The 18,647-nt window shown below is 37.1% G+C and overlaps 1 protein-coding gene across 1 annotated transcript in view; it reads left to right on the forward strand.

The window, feature by feature from the left end:
• The first annotated feature begins 1,395 nt into the window (after positions 1–1,395).
• Positions 1,396–18,647, forward strand: part of LOC128981877 (VWFA and cache domain-containing protein 1-like) — a 55,263-nt gene continuing 38,011 nt past the window's right edge. Inside the window, exons 1-10 of the mRNA XM_054400850.1 lie at positions 1,396–1,986; positions 5,580–5,642; positions 6,034–6,173; positions 6,692–6,768; positions 10,483–10,618; positions 11,864–11,970; positions 12,832–12,990; positions 13,206–13,421; positions 13,873–14,112; positions 14,510–14,665. Coding sequence (XP_054256825.1) covers positions 1,741–1,986; positions 5,580–5,642; positions 6,034–6,173; positions 6,692–6,768; positions 10,483–10,618; positions 11,864–11,970; positions 12,832–12,990; positions 13,206–13,421; positions 13,873–14,112; positions 14,510–14,665 — 1,540 coding nt within the window. The 5' untranslated portion in view covers positions 1,396–1,740. The remainder of the gene's footprint in view (positions 1,987–5,579; positions 5,643–6,033; positions 6,174–6,691; positions 6,769–10,482; positions 10,619–11,863; positions 11,971–12,831; positions 12,991–13,205; positions 13,422–13,872; positions 14,113–14,509; positions 14,666–18,647) is intronic.

The following is an 18,647-nucleotide window of genomic DNA, read 5'->3' on the forward strand; positions in this document are numbered from 1 at the left end:
GTTTTTAAATAAAACACAAGTATTTAATTACCTAAAGCAATTAAAATTTTATTATCAATTAAATAATTTGACACAATTAATTTGAATGTGCTACTGAGACACTAAAAAATGATATTTTTGTCTCAAATTACTATAGGAGAATGGGCAAGATTTATGTCTACCGTGCATTTTAGGATTTTGACAGGAGAAAATATTTGTATATTAGCTAATACAATATATTTTTTCTCTAGCCCACGAACCAGGGGGCAACCAACCCCCAAATGACGCCCATGCTTCTATATAGTATAGTTCACTGGGCAGAACAATAAAATTGGCTTCCGCTTTTCCATTAGGATGAGAAATCGACTAAGGTGTATTTTTAATCTATAATCTATAGTATTACATACTTAACTAATAATACTGCACTAAAAACACATTTTAATACCTTCCCTGTAGCAGAAAACCTAAGTACTCATTTAACCTAAATTAAATTATATAAAAAAAATGGAATTAATCAGACATGTTAAAGGGAAATACTTTATTGAAAAGCAAATCAGGGAAATGGAAATGCGTTTGGTAGGTTTGCTACGGCAGGGATATTTATAGTCGTTATAGTATCTATTATTCTAAACCCTGTGGAAAAACTAATTATCGGCGCTTATTATTAGATATACGTCATTATCTGAAATTTTTAGGTGTTATGGTATTAGATACTATAAGAAGATTCTAGTTTAAAAGCTATGCTGCAAGAAATGTATATAGCAAATATATAGCCTTATTTTTGTACTCTATGGACGTTTATTTGTTGTTCTTGTTCATTTAGCTATTGCTTTTTTTACTGTTTTTCAGGGGGGTTTAGACTTTTTTCAGTTTTTTCCTACTTTACTTTTTTTTTATTGCTATTGCTCCACTGCACTAAAAACACATTTTAATACCTTCCCTGTAGCAGAAAACCTAAGTACTCATTTAACCTAAATTAAATTATATAAAAAAATGGAATTAATCAGACATGTTAAAGGGAAATATTTTATTAAAAAGCAAATCAGGGAAATGGAAATGCGTTTGGTAGGTTTGCTACGGCAGGGATATTTATAGTCGTTATAGTATCTATTATTCTAAACCCTGTGGAAAAACTAATTATCGGCGCTTATTATTAGATATACGTCATTATCTGAAATTTTTAGGTGTTATGGTATTAGATACTATAAGAAGATTCTAGTTTAAAAGCTATGCTGCAAGAAATGTATATAGCAAATATATAGCCTTATTTTTGTACTCTATGGACGTTTATATGTTGTTCTTGTTCATTTAGCTATTGCTTTTTTTACTGTTTTTCAGGGGGGTTTAGACTTTTTTCAGTTTTTTCCTACTTTACTTTTTTTTTATTGCTATTGCTGTATTTTGGGAGGTTGTAGCGTAGCAGCTATAGTTTTTGTTTTTAGTTCAACTTTGTTATTATGTTTATTATTGTTGTATTTTGAACATAAAATTAGGCTAAATCGGGGTTTGAACACGATTTAATTCGTATATTGTATCTGCATACAACTAAACCTAAATTTCTCATATTCAAGTACAAAGGAATGATGGCTATGTTTATTTTCATCAACGAGCTTAGGCCCATACCTTGGAAGATTTTACAAATCTGTTTCAAAATATAATTGGTTGATTTTATAGATAAACTATCGACACATAATGGACGATTTCCTATTTTGCAGTAGGTCCTAACTTAAAGAATAACAGTACACTGTAATACAAGAGAAAATGACAGTAACATTTAATGTATGTCTTGTGTTCATCATGGCCTTTGCCTTTTCAAGTTGTCAAGAACATGTTGGCTACGATTCAACCAGTTATAAAATGATCCATGGTGCATCAGGATCAATGGACTCCAAATCCAATTCTACAGGAAAAAGCAGTAGCAACTCTATACTACTTAAATTGGCCAGAAAGTTTGCAACCCGTTTGAAGGATTTGGCAGATGAAGAGTTGGGTGTTAGGATCATCAAGGTAGGCTTATAGTAGTTTATTGTAATGAAGGGAGGTTTCTAACTTAATGCACGAAGTTGTCCTACATTATCTTAGGTTACTTGAATGCAGTTGAGAGTTGATTAGGCCTACCTACCTATTCAAAACTAGGCCTAACTTATTAGGCCTAGGGATTGACACGTTCAGTGCGGTTGCGCGATGGCCAGCCGCGGCTGGTGGCGGGAACAGCTAATGTGCTATGTGGTTGAACATAAAACATGCGGTGAATGTGGTGTGCGAAAACATTAAAATTTTGTTTTCTTCATAAGTTACTGAGAGTCGTACCCTATTGTAGCATGTACCGTACTGCGTTACAGTCGTGAACGTAGGCTAGTATTATTCTAACTCAAAAGATAGCAGCTTTAAACAAAACTCCTTAAAGGCCCTCAATATTGCCAAATGGAGGGAAAAGAATTGTCGGATCCAAAAAGAATTATAATGGATTGAATGATAAAACTAGCACAATAAGCACCACTCAAAACAAAATCTCACGGCAATGGCTTTGAACCTCTCACTATCAGCTTTAAAGATGGAGGGCTACTTACGTAGTTTAACTTAGGCCGCCGGGCACGCCAGTCACGCACTAGGTACGTTAAATAACGTAGGCCGCACTCAACGTGTTAAGGGGGTTCGGTTAAAAGATTTTTAGGATAGTGGTCCATTGATGGGTTTTTTTGTGTAAAAATAAGGCAAAATTAAGGGTTTGCCGACTAACTTTGCCAAATTTTTACACAAAAACGTTATATTTCAGTTACTTTTTGTCCGATCTTTTTTATTTTGGTAATGTTTGATAGGGAATTAAAATTTCTAAGAAAAAGTATTCTAGAATTTTTTTCATAGAACCAACTTAGCTGTTTTTGAGCTATTTAAGTTAGAAAAATTCAAATGGCCGCCATTTTGAAATTTACAATTGGAACAACTTTATTAGGCCTACTTTTTTCTATTATAGGTCTTGTGTATTTTAACATGGTCACCAAATTTTATAATCATCGAACAAAAAACTTCACAGATAGGTAGGCCTACCTAAAAATATTTTTGTATAAAAAAACAAAATGGCGGAGAACTGGGTAAAAATATGCATTTTCAGACATACGTTCAGATCAACTTTTTTCTTCCTTTTAGTATGAGGATTCATTTCCCAAAGTTCTGAAACGTTTTTTATGGACACTCTGTATAATTAAACTCTAACAATCAACATAATTCAACTGAAGAGCTAGATCGCTAGATCACTTACACTTTCAAACTCGCAGGTGACGAATCATCAACATAGGACAGGTTCAGGGTAGCCAACATACGTCCAATAAGGAACAACATTTCTTGCAAACGAAATTCCAACAAACTAGGCCTATACCACCAATTGATTATTGATATCTTAAAATAATGCGTTTTTAGCCTAAGATTTTTAATCAAAGTTAAATGCAAGTTGAAGAAACATCAAGTTTAGCCTATTTGTCAAAGTCAAAGAAATTTCAATCTTATGGATTTTCGCAAATATTTAAATTTTATTTTGTTTAAAAATATATTTTTCTTGTATCTCTGACTTCCCAACTGTCCCAACTCGTGGCAAGGAAATTCCCAACTTTTCTCTTTATCAGATTGTGGGTTGGGAAGCCCCCCCCCCCCTACACTATGGTGACGTCCCTGCTTATTCAGCATAATTTTGGACAACATCTGATACACTTGCATTTGGAATCCACCAATAGCTCATTCTCTAAATATTTCTGTCAAAAAGTCCGATGTTTGACATCGGGTTAAACATCGATTGTCAATAGGACTACTCCCCTACATCTATGCAAAGAATGAATATAATCCAAAAATGTTTTGGTTATTTTCCATTGGTCCACTTCTAGGCTACTGCACTATTGTTATTGTAGGCCTATTGATCCAACATAATTTTAATGTCATCACTATTAATAGATTAATATATAACTTACCTATGCAAAAACAGGCCATTTGTAAACAAAAGGCATCCAACCTATAAGATTATGTACTGGTCCTAAGACCTCAAAATGGTATTGGAGCTTGACGAGACCCTCGATTGTTAGAGATCCTAAGAATCTATTTTAACCTAAACTAGCCTAACTCAAAATTTATTGTATTAATGGAATTAAAGTAGGTGTAGTCAAAAATATATTGGTGGTCTATTTAGACAAAAGAACTTTATTTAAGAACATTTTTTTAAAGAATATCGAACAATTTCTAAAAAATTAAATTATTGACATTTACAGTAGACCCCCTTAAACGAGACCTTGTACTAACCAATGATCGCATTATCTGTCCTCGCTCATAAAATATTACAGTTTACACGCAACATTCTAGGAATCGCAGCATTTCCGCTCCCACGCTCGGCGTTGGGAACAATACGCTAGACTGCAGGATGTTACAGTACAGTATTTAAATAAACATCCTGTCTCTTAACAAAATGATTGCTTGTATCTTTCATTTTGACAAAGTGCATTAGTGAATGTTAGTGTGTGTTACAATAGATTTGGAATTCAATTAATATTACTAACGAAGAGGTTTCATTGACTCTTGCCTACAACTGTAATTTATTCCACTTAATACAATGATTTTACCCTGTTTTGGGTTTATTTGTAACTTTTCTGTCACCAATACTTAAGGGTCTCAGCCATGATCTGACAGGGTTTCTCCTCTCCCTCCTGGATGCTTGAATAAGTAGGATTTCTTAGGGTTGTTATATTCAAGATAAGTAACACAAACAATGTGTGTGTTTAACATTTTATACCAAATGCCGGAATGTTTTTTTGTCTCGCCCACTTGGCATCCACGGTGTTTTTGTTGTTGTTATTTCCCCCTCTTTTCTCCACTTTGTTATTCACACTTCAAGTTTTCCACTTTGTGTAACCAGTGAAAAACTGTGTTTCGTGTTTAACCTTTCCAGTTAACTAATTATTGAAGAAGAATTACAGTAGACTCCCTCTTATCCGGACTTCTCGGGACCGAGGCCAGTCCAGATAACGGTTTTTCCAGTTGAACCGACATCCCCAAAGGCTCGTTAAAACGGAATGTTTCAATGCATATTGTATACTGTATTTGACTTAAATTTAGAAGAGCGTTGTATTTAGACGTGTGATACCTAGTCTCAAATCTTTCGCACGAGAACAGTCGTTCCAGTATTGCCCACTTCCTGCCGATCTAGTCTGGTTAAACCGATGTGCTGATAAAAATTGTCCGGTTCAAGAGATGTAATTTCTGCCAAGTGTAGTCCGGCTAAACCGATGTCCGGTTAAAAGGTGTCCGGATAAGAGGGAGTCTACTGTATAGAAATTATAGGTACTGTATGTTGATTACCAAAACAGAAAAAATACCTTTGTATATTTATCGAGAAATTACTTATTACCATCCTGTTTTTTTTATAACTTTAATAAAAGTGTATAATTATTTGATAACAGTAATTTACGTTATTGAATAGCTGGTCGATTCAATTTATGCAAACTGATTCCTCTACAATTAATGAAGGCATAGGCCTAAGTCTGGCCTTAATTGACACTAAAAACTCTTTTTAAAATAATTTCAGGTTCTCATGCTCCTATTACATTTCAATGATTTTTCAGGATGTTGTCGACTCATTAGAATACAGTACAAGCAACAACGAAGATGGAGAAATTACCAAAATGGTAAGCCATCCTACCATAAAAAATTATTTACTTTGCTTCAAGATTAAGGAGATTGGGTGCTGGTCCCCACGTTTGGAGCACTTGCAGTAGGCCTACTTTTTAACACATTTGATTTAACTTACTCTCTTTTATAAAGCAGCTGTGTATAATGAAATGAATTCTCTGTCAGTATTATAATTTTGATTTGATAATATTGTAAAAACACAATTATTGAATATTGGGTAGTAAGAGATTTGTTTGAAAAGATAACTGCTTATTTAAGTCAAAGAGGTTTGTTTTATTAAATGACACTATCTTATGTTCTTGGATATATAAAATATCTAATAAAAATAATATTGCTTTTAAACTGCAATCTAGACATTGGATAAGCCATAATATAATTTTTTTCTAGCTGAGCAACAGACTGGAAGCAAAATTAAATGAAAACTTAAGGGTGCTCAATCGAACTGTATCAGCCATTCAAGGTTTTAAACTGCACTCAAAGAAATGTTGTTATGTTAGCGTGCCTTGTCTCTACATATGTGAGAATGGGTAAGTTTGGTTAAATTAAATTAATTTGGCTAGAATTATTTAATTTAGCTAACAGGTGAAATCTAACAATTACTTGTTAAGCAAACTAAGAATTAAACTCTTGCTGAATAGCAGAGATAAACCCTCAAATTTACTGAATACACGTGTCTTGTACAGTGGTGCATTCGAAAGTTTCAATTTTTATTTCAAACCCTTTATTATCATAATATACTTATCTATTTAATTGTTTTTAATATTTCAAATTGTTTACTAAAACTTTCTTTAATACTTTCGTATTAAATGGTAACCATACAAAGTAGGTATTTTAAGCCAAGTGTATATGGAGATGAGTGTAGCATGATCCCCTGGTGTTAGAATTATCCAAGATCCACTGTGGTTAGTCCAGTTATGGGTTTTCTTCCAATCTACTAGTCACATGTAGGCCCTAACAGTCTTTTTCCAATTAATTTAAAACATTCAACTAGGTTTAAGATGTTGTAATCTACTACCTAAACTTACTAATTCATTACAATTTTCAGGTCATTTGAAGAATCTTACAGCAATGCCTCATTGGACTTCAGTAACCTTCCTTTTTCCATTTTAAATCTTACAGAAGGTATGTCTTAGATTTTGTTCAAGTTGTATACAATTACATTTACTACATGGATTTTGTTTTCAGTTATAACTAATATTTTTGTTTTAGTTTGTAGTTCCACTTTTTTAGCGAATTTCCCTATAGGAAAGTAGCTATTACCGTAGGTGGCATGGTAAGAACTAGGTCCGGGACCGATTTACTTTTTCATTTTGATGTCCCCAGAGGCCAAAAACACCATTCGTTCAAATTTTTATATATGTGTATATATATATATATATATATATATATATATATATATGTGTGTGTGTGTCCGTGAACGCGATAACTTGAGTAATTTTTGTCCGATTTTGATGAAATTTGGTTTAAAGGTGTAAAGCGGGATAAACTTGAATGAGTTTGCAAACCAGCATGATCGGACCATGGGAACACGGTTTTACGGGGGGTTTTATGGGGTAAAAATTGGTTTTTCTCACTTTTGACCCTCAAAACACAAAATTTCCCAATTTCTCTTTAGACCTTTTTAAAGAGCTTAAAAAACAAATAATTTAGTATATAAAAGTATTTTTGTTCGGTTATTGGTAACGGAGAAAATTAAAAAAAATTGTAAATTTAAAATTCCCATGTTATTCTTATGGAGAATATTGTAAAATGTTGTAGTTTGCTTGTTTATGGATATATTTTGATCAAACTTGGCAAATTAATTTATTTTACACTAAGCTATTAATATTTGACTAAAAAACACACTTTATTAGTTTCCTTGTAGCAGCAAACCTAGGTACTCGTTAAACCTTAATGTTATTTAAATATATTTAATGAAAATCAATTTAGACAAATCGAAATTCGCTTAGTCGGCAGGTTTGCTGCGGCGGGGGTATTTAAAATTCGTACAGACCTTTTATTTATATATATATTTTTAAAAGTTAAAAAGCCAGCCCAATAAAAAGTGTAGCCTCTTGTTGTTTCTATGAAAAGTACTTTATTAGAAAAATGAAAACAAAATAAAATCAATGAATTTTTACTGTCACACCGATTGTTAAAACAGCATTCTATCTTTCTATTATTTTGATGAGTATTATTCAAATGTTTTCATTTATTTAACCGAAAACAAATTTTTTTCAGAATATTGACAATGGTAGGCCTACAATACAATTGTTGAATCTGGTATGGGGTGAGGATGTCTAAATGAATACTCGGGCATGAACTAACGGTTCGCTTATTATCGGATTTTTAAGAATAATAAAGCACAAACACACTGATATAAATATCACAAACATACTGATATAACAGAGAAATCAAATCCCCATCAACTAATTAATACGTTAGAGGGTTAATCAAGGATTGGGCCATTTATGCAAGTTCAAAGCCTATCACCACATACCTGCTATTAGTAACAGCGGGAGAGACATCTCCATGATGTTATCTGAAGCTTCTCTGACTCTAGACTCGGCGGTTTGCAAAAACCACCTTATCTATCCTCAGAGTGGCTGGAGAGCTATGCCGTTAAATCTTGTTTCCAGAATTATCTCGAACCTTAAATGGTTCTGGGATAATCTTGCAATCCTCAAAATATAAAACTGTTACTTTAACTTTTTGCTGAACTCCCTTCCTAAAATATAAAACTAGGGTATTGCCTTACACAACACAATGAATGGTGAATAGATAACATTAGTGAAATTGACTGACTTGTTATTCTAGCTACTATTTACACAGCACAGTTACACAATATAGGCCCGTTGTCCAAGAACGCGTCTGTTGCGTCTGACGCTGAGTAATAGACGCTAGCGATGGACGCTCAGTGACTGCTAAGCATTGATTTCAATGGGCCCGTTGTCCAAGGGAGCGTCTCTAGTGTCTGACGCTTGAGACGCTGAGCGTCTGACGCGGGGCACTGCTCCGGGAGCAGACGGGATCGCTGACGGCCAGCGTCTATTGCGTCTATTGCATTGTTGTTTCTGTGTTCTCCCGTATACTCCATAATATACAGTATCTTAATGTAATGGCTATAGTCAAAGAAATATAGAATATGACCTAAAAAGATTGCAAGATAATGTTTTAGGGTTTTATTTTGTAGTGTTGAGTCTGCTGATTGATATACTAAAGGTTGCCAAAAATCGGTCCATGAGAAACCCCCTAAAATCATTATAAAAAATTGTGGCTTTTCCCAACATTGGAAAAATAATAAAAAATGATTCCACTTGCATCTTTTATGCACATTTTCGAGATGTTGACTTAAGATCACCACCAGTATTTATTGGGTGGTTAGTACTTCATTTCGATAGGAAACACGTTTATGGCCACCATCTTGGATCCGCCATATTGGATATACATATTGTTTTTATGTAATGATAGTTTTGTGACACATAATTTACAAAACTAGATTTTCATGCAAATTTTAATGCGGGAATCCGTTTTTATTTATTTTTTGTTTTAAAGAAATTCAAACGAAAACTCTTCCCCATACATTTCTTATAGACGTTTCGTACTTTAATCATTTTTTTAAATATCTCCAGTTCTTATTAACGTTTGCAGTTCGTTTCAACCTTAAAATATTCAGTAATGTAAGGGCTTCCATTTGAGTTAGAGACCCGCTACGAACAAAAACACAAAATTAAATCAAAATTAAATTAAAGTTATAGTCTAAAATAGTTCACCAAAGTATTGACTTTAATTTTAGCTATGGATTACATATTGGGAGTTATTTAGAATAGGAGATATCTGTATTTAAGTAAAGAAAAATTTCAAAATAATAATAAATTAGTGTTAAATTAAATTATTACAACTTAAACTTTAAAGGATTTAACGGAACTTAAACTGTTGCCATTAAAAGTAAAAAAAAATCAATTAATGCACTCTTGTCTGCATTAAAGTGGTTTTTGATAGGTATTCTAAAATATCCTTCCTCACTTCTCTTTTTGAAAACACTGTGGGTACACAATCGAGGTTCACTAAAGGTCCAGAATTTCCTCGTTTTCTATATCTTCGATGAATAGGATCTTCAACACTTGGCTCTTAACGCTAATAGTGAGAGCAAAATAAATTTTTACACAGTCAGCAACCAACTGTTGAACTGAATAGACGCGTTCTTGGACAACAGGCCTCCAAGCGATCGACGCTCAGCGATCATCGCTCTGCGTCAGACGCAACAGACGCGCCTTGGACAATGCAGCTTATGACATCAAATAGGTACATTGAATCAACTAGAGAATATATAAAGATTAATACTTTACGAACACGAATGGACTAGTTTCACAAAGATAAAGTGAACAAGACGTTGCAGCAGTGAATGGAACTGACAGTGACTTAGTAGCTATTGTATGACAGTTTTGAAGTCACACAAATAGAAATCTGGCATCTTTCTTGAATCTTGAAGCCCCAATGGAGAAGATATCAACTTCCAGTGGAAGGATGCTTTGGGCTTCAATTGACACCAACACATGTATTGTAATCTTAAGAGCTTAAACGTTATTTTATTTTAGCCCTAGTAAGGCAGTGAGTTTTGATTAAGTCGAAAGGTAATGTGTGGCTTATGTCTAGGGGAGCGAGCTGGTGTAGTAGTTAGAGCGCGGGACTTCAGTCCCTGAGGTCCCGGGTTCAAATCCCGCCAAGTCACCAATGGATTTTGTCTAAGGAATAATGCTGCAACCCCTAGGTATAGCCTGAAGTAATGTGAAAAACAATCCCAGGCTCGTGCCTAGCATCCTACGACAAAAAAAATGGTAATGTGTTATGTTACAGTGTTTGCTGAGGCAGGAGCTGGATCTAGAAGTGTGAAATACTTCATATCCCAGCTAGAACCTGAAGGTGTAACTCATGTGTACAGTGATAACCTGGTCAGAGACAAGTGTTCCACCATGGATGATCCCCACTTTCAGTCAGTACAACTTACCAGTCATCACTTACTGCTTAGTAACCTATTAACATGCTTCACTACAGAGTTTCTTACTTTGCAACACTTACTTTGTAACAGCTATTGCTGTGGTATTGACATGTTAAGTCATCATTTTGATTGGGCAAGAATGGGCTCATATATGTTAGTTTGATAGAAAACATTGAATAATGAGTCACAGTGTTAGTTCCTCAAATTTATTTTATTTAAAGTAGTATAAGTCTTCTTTAACTCTATAAATAGGGTTAGTAAAAAGTCTGGAGTCCCCCTGTTAATTTTTTAACGGCCCATACTGGAAAAACTAAACTTGGCACACCTTTATGGCATGTTATGAATTACTTTTTAAGCATAATCGCAACTTGGTGTACATCCCCAAAATGGGGGATTTTGGGGGAAACTCAAAGATTTTAAATGGTAAGACCTATCGAGCGACCCCTCATTTTGAAAGTCCTGGTAAAAAGAAACTAACAACGCAAACTAGAGGTCTCTATCTCAATCCAGTACAAAATGACAGCTGATTGAAATCTTTAGAAATCAGAATTAACTTGCAATTTTATATTTAATTGGCTGCCAAATTTACTGTGTTAACATAGGAACTCTAGTTTGCATTTTTAGTTTTCTTTTATCACGACCTTCAAAATGAGGGGTCATTCAATGTGGCTTAACTTTCAAAATTTTTTAGTTTTTGGGAACCAATTAGCAATTAGGCTCAAAAACTACTTCATAACATGCCATAAAGATGTGTATCGTTTAGTTTTCCTAGTGTAAGCCGTTACAAAATGTTCAGGGGGTCTCCAGACTTGGAAAGCTGTAAGTTAAATTTAACTTCTAAGAATTTCAATTGGCTGCCACTTGTTACTGGAGTGAGATAGAGACGTCTAGTTTGCGTTGTTGTTTTTCTTTTACTAGGACCTCCAAAATGAGGGGTCACTCGATGGGTCTTACCATATGACATTTTTGAGTTTACCTCAAAATCCCCAATTTTGGGAATGTACACCAAGTGGCAGTTATGCCCAAAAAGTACTTCATAACATGCCATAAACATGTGCCGAGTTTAGTTTTCCTAGTATGGGCCATTAAAAAATTAACAGGGGATCTCCAGACTTTTTACTAACCCTGTATAGTGTTTTTGTAGATTGATGGATTGTTTCTTTGATTAGACCTTAAAAATGTATTAATTCTCTGTGTTATTGATTTCAGTTTTAGTTTATGATTATCTCTTGTTTTCAGGAGGGTGTTTTTGAAGACAGTCTTGACCAAACCAAAACACATGGTTCTACTTATTGACAATGGAGGTTCACTTAGTGAAAACCAGTTTACAATCGCAAAATCTTTAGGTAAAATACATTTAGACTGGAAATATTCCCTTGTTTGTTAAATGCTCCGATATTTGATTGTTAACACATTTTTCTGTTGTGCCTGTGTTGGCCTGTTAATCTCAGGATTTCAATCTGCTGTTAGCAGTGCTTGAAGTTGGACTTATAATATAAAATTAAATCTCAGCCACTAACAGAGTGTCCATACTGTTCTGCTCTGTGTTTGTAAGTTTCTAGACGTAGTCCAACAAAACAGTGTTAGAAAGCAGTGAGGGCCATAGATAAGTTAAAATCAGTTCTTAGTAGTGCCTATTGCCAAATGTAACGGCAGGAATCTGACAAGAACATAGAATAAAGCCTCTGTTAAAATTAACTCATGTTCTTCAAAGACATTTGTACCCGGGTATTGGAAATTATGACAATCTCATGGTCTAAAACTTATGCATATGTAAGAGAGAATGAAAAATTCGGAATTTGAAAAAGAGTCAAAATATTTCTGAATGCTTTTATAAAAACAAATATTTCTTACTGTTACTTGTTGGCAGCATTCAAATCTAAAATGCTGGCCGAAGTTAGTAAACATGTCAAACGTGTAATTTATACCTTTAACCATCTTCATCAAGAATGTTCACATGTGAGGATAAATTATTAACCGAATAGCTTTCCACATGTTCCATCAATGTGGCATTGTTAAAAACCAAGTGTACCCTGGCATTAAAATCCTTGCTACTTTGTGAGCCATATGATTTATGACATAATTAACCTTTGTAGCTTATTTTTGTTTTGATCTGACAACTTAGGTCGTTGTATGAATTTTTGGGCAGTTATGATACTTGAGTTTGTGTTTAGACTGTTGTATAGTTTATAGTTTTGTTGTTACAGCCAGCCTCATAGTGTTGTCGTTGTCAGAGGAAGACAGCATCAGTGTTCTTGCAGTGTCAGACTCAGTGTCTACTCCTTGTCCTGGACCTATGCACCTTGCTACCCACTCTATCAAGCATCAACTGCTCACATTCATTGAAGATCTCTCCAAGTCAAAAGGTAATGGAATAAAATAATTCATCATTCTACTTCGAGTGATTATGCCCTCACCCAAAAATAGCAGCTTGCCTACCTGCTGTCACAGGGCGGCAGTTCCAATCTCAAAAATAAATACACAAATTAATTTGTCCACTCTAACACATGTGACATTTTATCAGTTTATCGGCTAGTTTAAATGATTATTATTTCTCTAAATGTTTTACTTTGTGTTACAGGATCAACTAATCACTCGTTGGCCTTCAGTACGGCTTTCAAGTCCATCGAGGAGTCCATTGTAGCAAAGGAAGACCAAGCGACAGTGCTGATTGTGTATGTCAGTCGGGGTCTCATGTCATCAATAACCGAAGCCAAAACTGTGATGGAGGTCATCAGCAAAGGTCAAGATAAGATCGCCCCTTCAGTCGTCATCAACACTTGTGTCCTCATTGATGGTAGGACTCAGCAGGAATTTGTGTTGAATAATTTGGTTTAAAGAGCTATTTAAACTTATGTCGGACAGTTTTTGAGTTTAAATATTTGAAATATGGATTTGTTGTTTTTAAAATTTGATTTGATAAACCTTTTACTGGGTTTTATCCTTTTCTATCACAAATTTTAGTCACATATGATTACGAGGTGAATTTTTCTGAAAATATGAGCATATTATTTTGAAATTCCAATAATTTTATGATTTTTATCAGTTTTGGCTTTTCAGACAGTAATCGATCAGATACTCTTTTAGATGAATGGACTAAATTCTTTATGAACTAAATGGTTGTTACTTTTTGGGCTTTTTAATTTCTCGTGAGTGTGGAATTTGTAAAACCTACTTAACCTAGGTACTTAAAAATCAACTCAACCAGAGTTTGGTAAGAAACTGATATTTGTCATTGTATTTTAAAGATGGCAAGACAATCCTGTACGAGAAGCACTTCCTGAGTGTGGTTGCTCAACAGAATTTCAGCATGTACAACATCTCCAATGCCAAGTTCCAAGCAGGAGGGATTGTCCAAGGGACTACTGTGTCAGCCAACTCCAGTTCCTACTTAGGAGCTGTGGTCAGAGCTGTATGTTCATCCCCTCATACCCCTGTCAACTCTAAACCAGTCTACTTCTTGCCTGTCTGGGACGTTGCCAAGAAAGGTAATTAACAAACTATGGCTCTTGAATATATTTATATTTATGTATACCACTTGGGAAGATTCGTTACAATACTGGGTTATACAGGATTTGGAATATCAACCACAAGAATGAATTAAAACCAAGAAAATTAATTCAAAAATTACTTTCAAATATAAAAAAAATTATTTACTGACACAAAAATATTGATTGCTTACAGCATTAGCTGGTGTCTTGTCAATTCATTTTAATCGTCTCAATATAATAACATGGTTACAAAATATTTGATTAAACAACAAATACATGCAACTATAATGGTCAACAAATACCTAAATTAATACAAGTAAACAAATTGTATTATTTGATTTTATGTCATTTTTAATGTAGTAAGTACTGTACTATGTCCATCTTCTTGTCGCAGGAGAGCTGATGATAAGCATAGCGCAGTGTGTCAGACATTCTGACGGAACTCTTCTTGGAGTTGTGGGTGTTGACTTCCCTTGGGTGGATTTGATTGAAGACTTTTTATACTACAATGACCATGGGAATTCTTACGCTTTTCTAGTTGATATCAAAGGTGGGTAAAAACTAGCGATGGGTCGGTACCACTTTTTCAACCGATTCCAGTACTGGTTCCTAACCAAAATCGTTTCCCGGTTCCGGTACCATCGGTACCTAATTTAAAATTAGGGCTACTTAATTGTTTTATTTTAAAAACAAAATATCCCTATTCCAATTTTTAAAACTGATTATTTTTCATTGGAAGTGTAGTTTGGTTATATTAAGGAATTAAGAAAACTCAGACCTATTTGTACAAAAAACAGTTTGACAACCAAACACATTCAAATAATAATAATATATACTATACCAGAAGTGTTAAATATAGGCCTATTTGTTGAAATGATTCACTGTTAAACCAATAAATTTAACTAAACTGGAATGAAAAGGGGCTCTGGAAATTTGTTAAATTAAGTTCTAGCCTGTTAAGTTCTAGCTTGTTAAGTTCTAGCTAAATATTTAGAAGGAAGTAATTTTGAGTCATTTTGTACGGTACCCATAGCCTGCATTAGGTTAATTTTAGGCTTCATTATTAAGGTAAATTTAACATAAAAGTATTTATGGAAAGGACGTTTTGAACAAATGTGACGTAATTTTCCTGGCGGACGACAAGAGGGAAATTACGCCACCGGTAAGAAAACGAGATCCCAGGATTCGCCCTAGTCTGGTCGCGGGGAGTTTCCCAGGAGTCGATAGTGATTCGGATAGCCTAACTTTGATAGCCCCGGTTGTCAGAGCTCGAGACGAACGTGGCGGGTTACTAACCACCCAACTAGAAATCACCACTCTAGCCTAGGGCTTGTGGGCAAAATAATAATTTTGACTTGACTCCGTGGGCAAATATCTAAATGACACACTACTAGCTAACTTAACAAATCAACAAGTAAGCTAAGTAGTCACTCCGCTTACCTACGGAGTTACGTCGTCGACCTGAAACAAACAAGGTTAGTACAAGATAGGCCTAACCTAGCCTAACTCCCACAGAGTCTGAATTTACTAAACAAGAAAACGAGTTGGCTTAAGTTGCCCAAGTGAGACACGAAACGAGAGAAAAAAAAACTGAAACTAAAAATAAAACTGCTTCAGGAGCTGATACGAAAAAAGAAAAACTAAAACTTCAACTTCCCCACGTGTTCAACTTAAGCAAACTTCTGCAATAATTATCAAGCAGAAACCTGTCTGCTGGGGCCAACTTCGGGGCGTTCGGGAACTTTACAAAGGGGTTTAAGAATTTAAAAAGAAAGTCCCAGATATGGATTACGAAACGTTAATCGAAATGATCTGTCACCAACTCCGATACTTTAATTAAATGAGTTGGTTAAAGCGTATGACGAGGTCTGCGAATCAGGCCTAGCCTATGAACTTCGACAAAGTTCTGCCGAAAGAAAAACCTAAGTTGTCTAAGTTTTATTGTACAACTTACCAAACGAAGTAGTAATACTGTAAAAAACGATTTTTCGCGCACTCGATGCACCACAGAACTTACTGTGACTTTTACGACGAAGTAGTAGCACGAAAACTCTTCAAATCGAAGACGAAAGGACGAATAATTAGCGAATGCCTCAACAAAAGCCGGGAATACGAATGACCAAAACTTCACAAAACTTCTTCTTACTTCACCTTCGTCTCAGAATCGAGACGAAAGTTAAAACGATTCCTGATTGGTCAACGAGTTACCGAAACAAAAAAACTGGCAGCGAAGGCAGGCGCATGGCAGCTTTAACAGGCTTACAGCCGCGTACCGCTCAAAGGTGACCTCGCTGCTCATCTTCTCTCCCGTAGCCCGGCCTCAGACGCAGTCGAACAGCCAAACAACCAAACTGACACCAACGTCGTCTGCGGTCTTGGAATTGGAGGTTAGGTACGACGTCAGTTTAGTGTCGCGACTAGGCTTACTCAACAGCTTATGTTTAGCTGTTTAATGTTCGTGGTCTAAATCGTTATATTTTTACCCCCCTACCCATTTGACTCGTTACACCCCCTCCACACTTCGGAACGAAAAAAAAGAAAACCGAGAAAAGAAAAAAAAACTGTTGAACTTTCCTGTAGATGACACATCTGTAGGATCGTGGGCAGGAAAAGTTGACAGAAGCCGATGCCGGACCCCGTTGGTCCGGCTGCTCCAGGGTGTTGACGACGAAAAGTGGGCGAAATTAGGAATGATGTAGACTGTCTGAGGCCGAGTTGCCTCAGAGGTCTGGACGAAAACGAATCGGGGCGAAGAGTAACCAAAGGTGAAGAGTAGGCGTGGGGTTTACAAAGGTAGGGTAGTACGGCAGGCTCGGAGTCTTGGAAGCGGGGCGAAGAGCTACTCACGGTGACACGTCACCCCCCAGATGAGGGTTATCTATGGCTGCTTGTTGGCAGCTTGACGTGGCCGAAAGATTGACGAACAACGGATCACCAGACGTCGCTGCGTATGCGGGATCCTTGCATATCAGTCACGTGCACAGAAAGGTTTCAAGTCTTTCACGTGAACGACGTGCACTGCAGCGGTATCCTCATCACGTACCTCGTAGAGATTAGTACCTCGACGACCGACCACAATGCAGGGGCCATGATATTTTGGTGCTAATTTCCCTACGATGGCGTCAGCAGCAGAAGACAGGACGTGGAGTCTTCTCATCACCTGTGCGCCGACTTCGTGCGTCACCTCCCTGCGACGGAGGTTATAATATGTTGATTGCCTTTCGTAGGCGGCCTTGAGGTTATTGCGTGTCTGCGCGATCAGACGCTGAAAGTCCTCCAGTCGTTTGCGATGGGTCTCACTTAACGAGGGACCTTGGGGAGTTTCGGACACCTCAAACGAAAGGCCACGGACGGCACAGGGAGGCTTCAGTTCGCGTCCAAAACACAGCATCGCAGGAGTGAATCCAGTAGAGTCGTGGACAGCTGTGTTGAGGGCGTACTGAAACTCCACCAGGTGGTTGTCCCAAGACCTATGGTTGCCTTTCACGAACTGCGCAATCATAGTCTTCACCACCCGGTTCTGCCTCTCGACTGGGATTGACTGTGGGCTGTAGGGGGCCGTCGTCTGTAGCGTGATGCCCCACTCAGCAGCCAACTCTCGAACCAGTTTACCGACGAACTGCGTGCCGTTGTCCGTAATCAACACATCCGGAGCTCCATGTCGAAGTAGGATAGCCTTCAGCTTCGTCACCACATTCTTTGCGGTTGCAGACGCAATGGAGGCGAGTTCCGTCCATTTGCTGAAGGTATCCTGCACCACGAGCAGAAATCGCTGACCCCGTTGTGATCTAGGCAATGGGCCTACCAGGTCAGCAGACACTGCGTACCACGGTCCTTGGGGTTGTCGGAAGTACATTTTCCCAGCTGGTTTCGTTTGGGGTACTTTATAGGCCTGGCATTGGGCGCAAGACCGTACATAGGCCTTCACCTCACGACGCCAGTTAGGCCAAAAGTACTCCCCACCAACTCGGGCTAACGTCTTCTTCACCCCAAGATGTCCTGCCGTAGCCGTGTCGTGGTTTTCGTGCAGTACCACGGATACTTGGTCGCTTGGCACACACACCCTCCATGTCGTAGGTCGATCCTTCTTCGAGACAGCACGATACAGCTTACCATCGCAAAGCTGGTATCTCGAGTATCGCCCAGGGTGTTTGCTGACCAGGTTGCGAAGGCGGTCATACCAAGCATCGTGGCTGCCCGGCGGGTTACCATCGTTGTCCACGTCGGATGATGGGTCGTCAGTCTCCTGCTGTGTAGGACCAGGAGCTTCGTCGTCGATAACGTCACCCGCCGGATCATCGCCGAGTGAAGGTTCGTCACCTTCAGCATCGGTTAGGCGTCGTAACCGCAACTGTTTCCTAGCACCGCGTCTGGTTAAAACTCCGACCTCAAACGTAGGTTGATCGGGTTCACCAGACGAGCTGGGCACTTCAGGGACCGGCTGACGAGACAGGGCGTCGGCCACTCTGTTCGCTGTCCCCTTGCGGTACCTTATCTCGAAGTCGAATTGCTGCAACTCCATAACCCACCGA

The sequence above is a fragment of the Macrosteles quadrilineatus genome, unplaced genomic scaffold, assembly GCF_028750875.1.
Source record: "Macrosteles quadrilineatus isolate MER2022 unplaced genomic scaffold, UCM_ALF_1.0 Scaffold_54__1_contigs__length_841927, whole genome shotgun sequence".
In the NCBI taxonomy this organism is placed as follows: Eukaryota; Metazoa; Arthropoda; class Insecta; order Hemiptera; family Cicadellidae; genus Macrosteles; species Macrosteles quadrilineatus.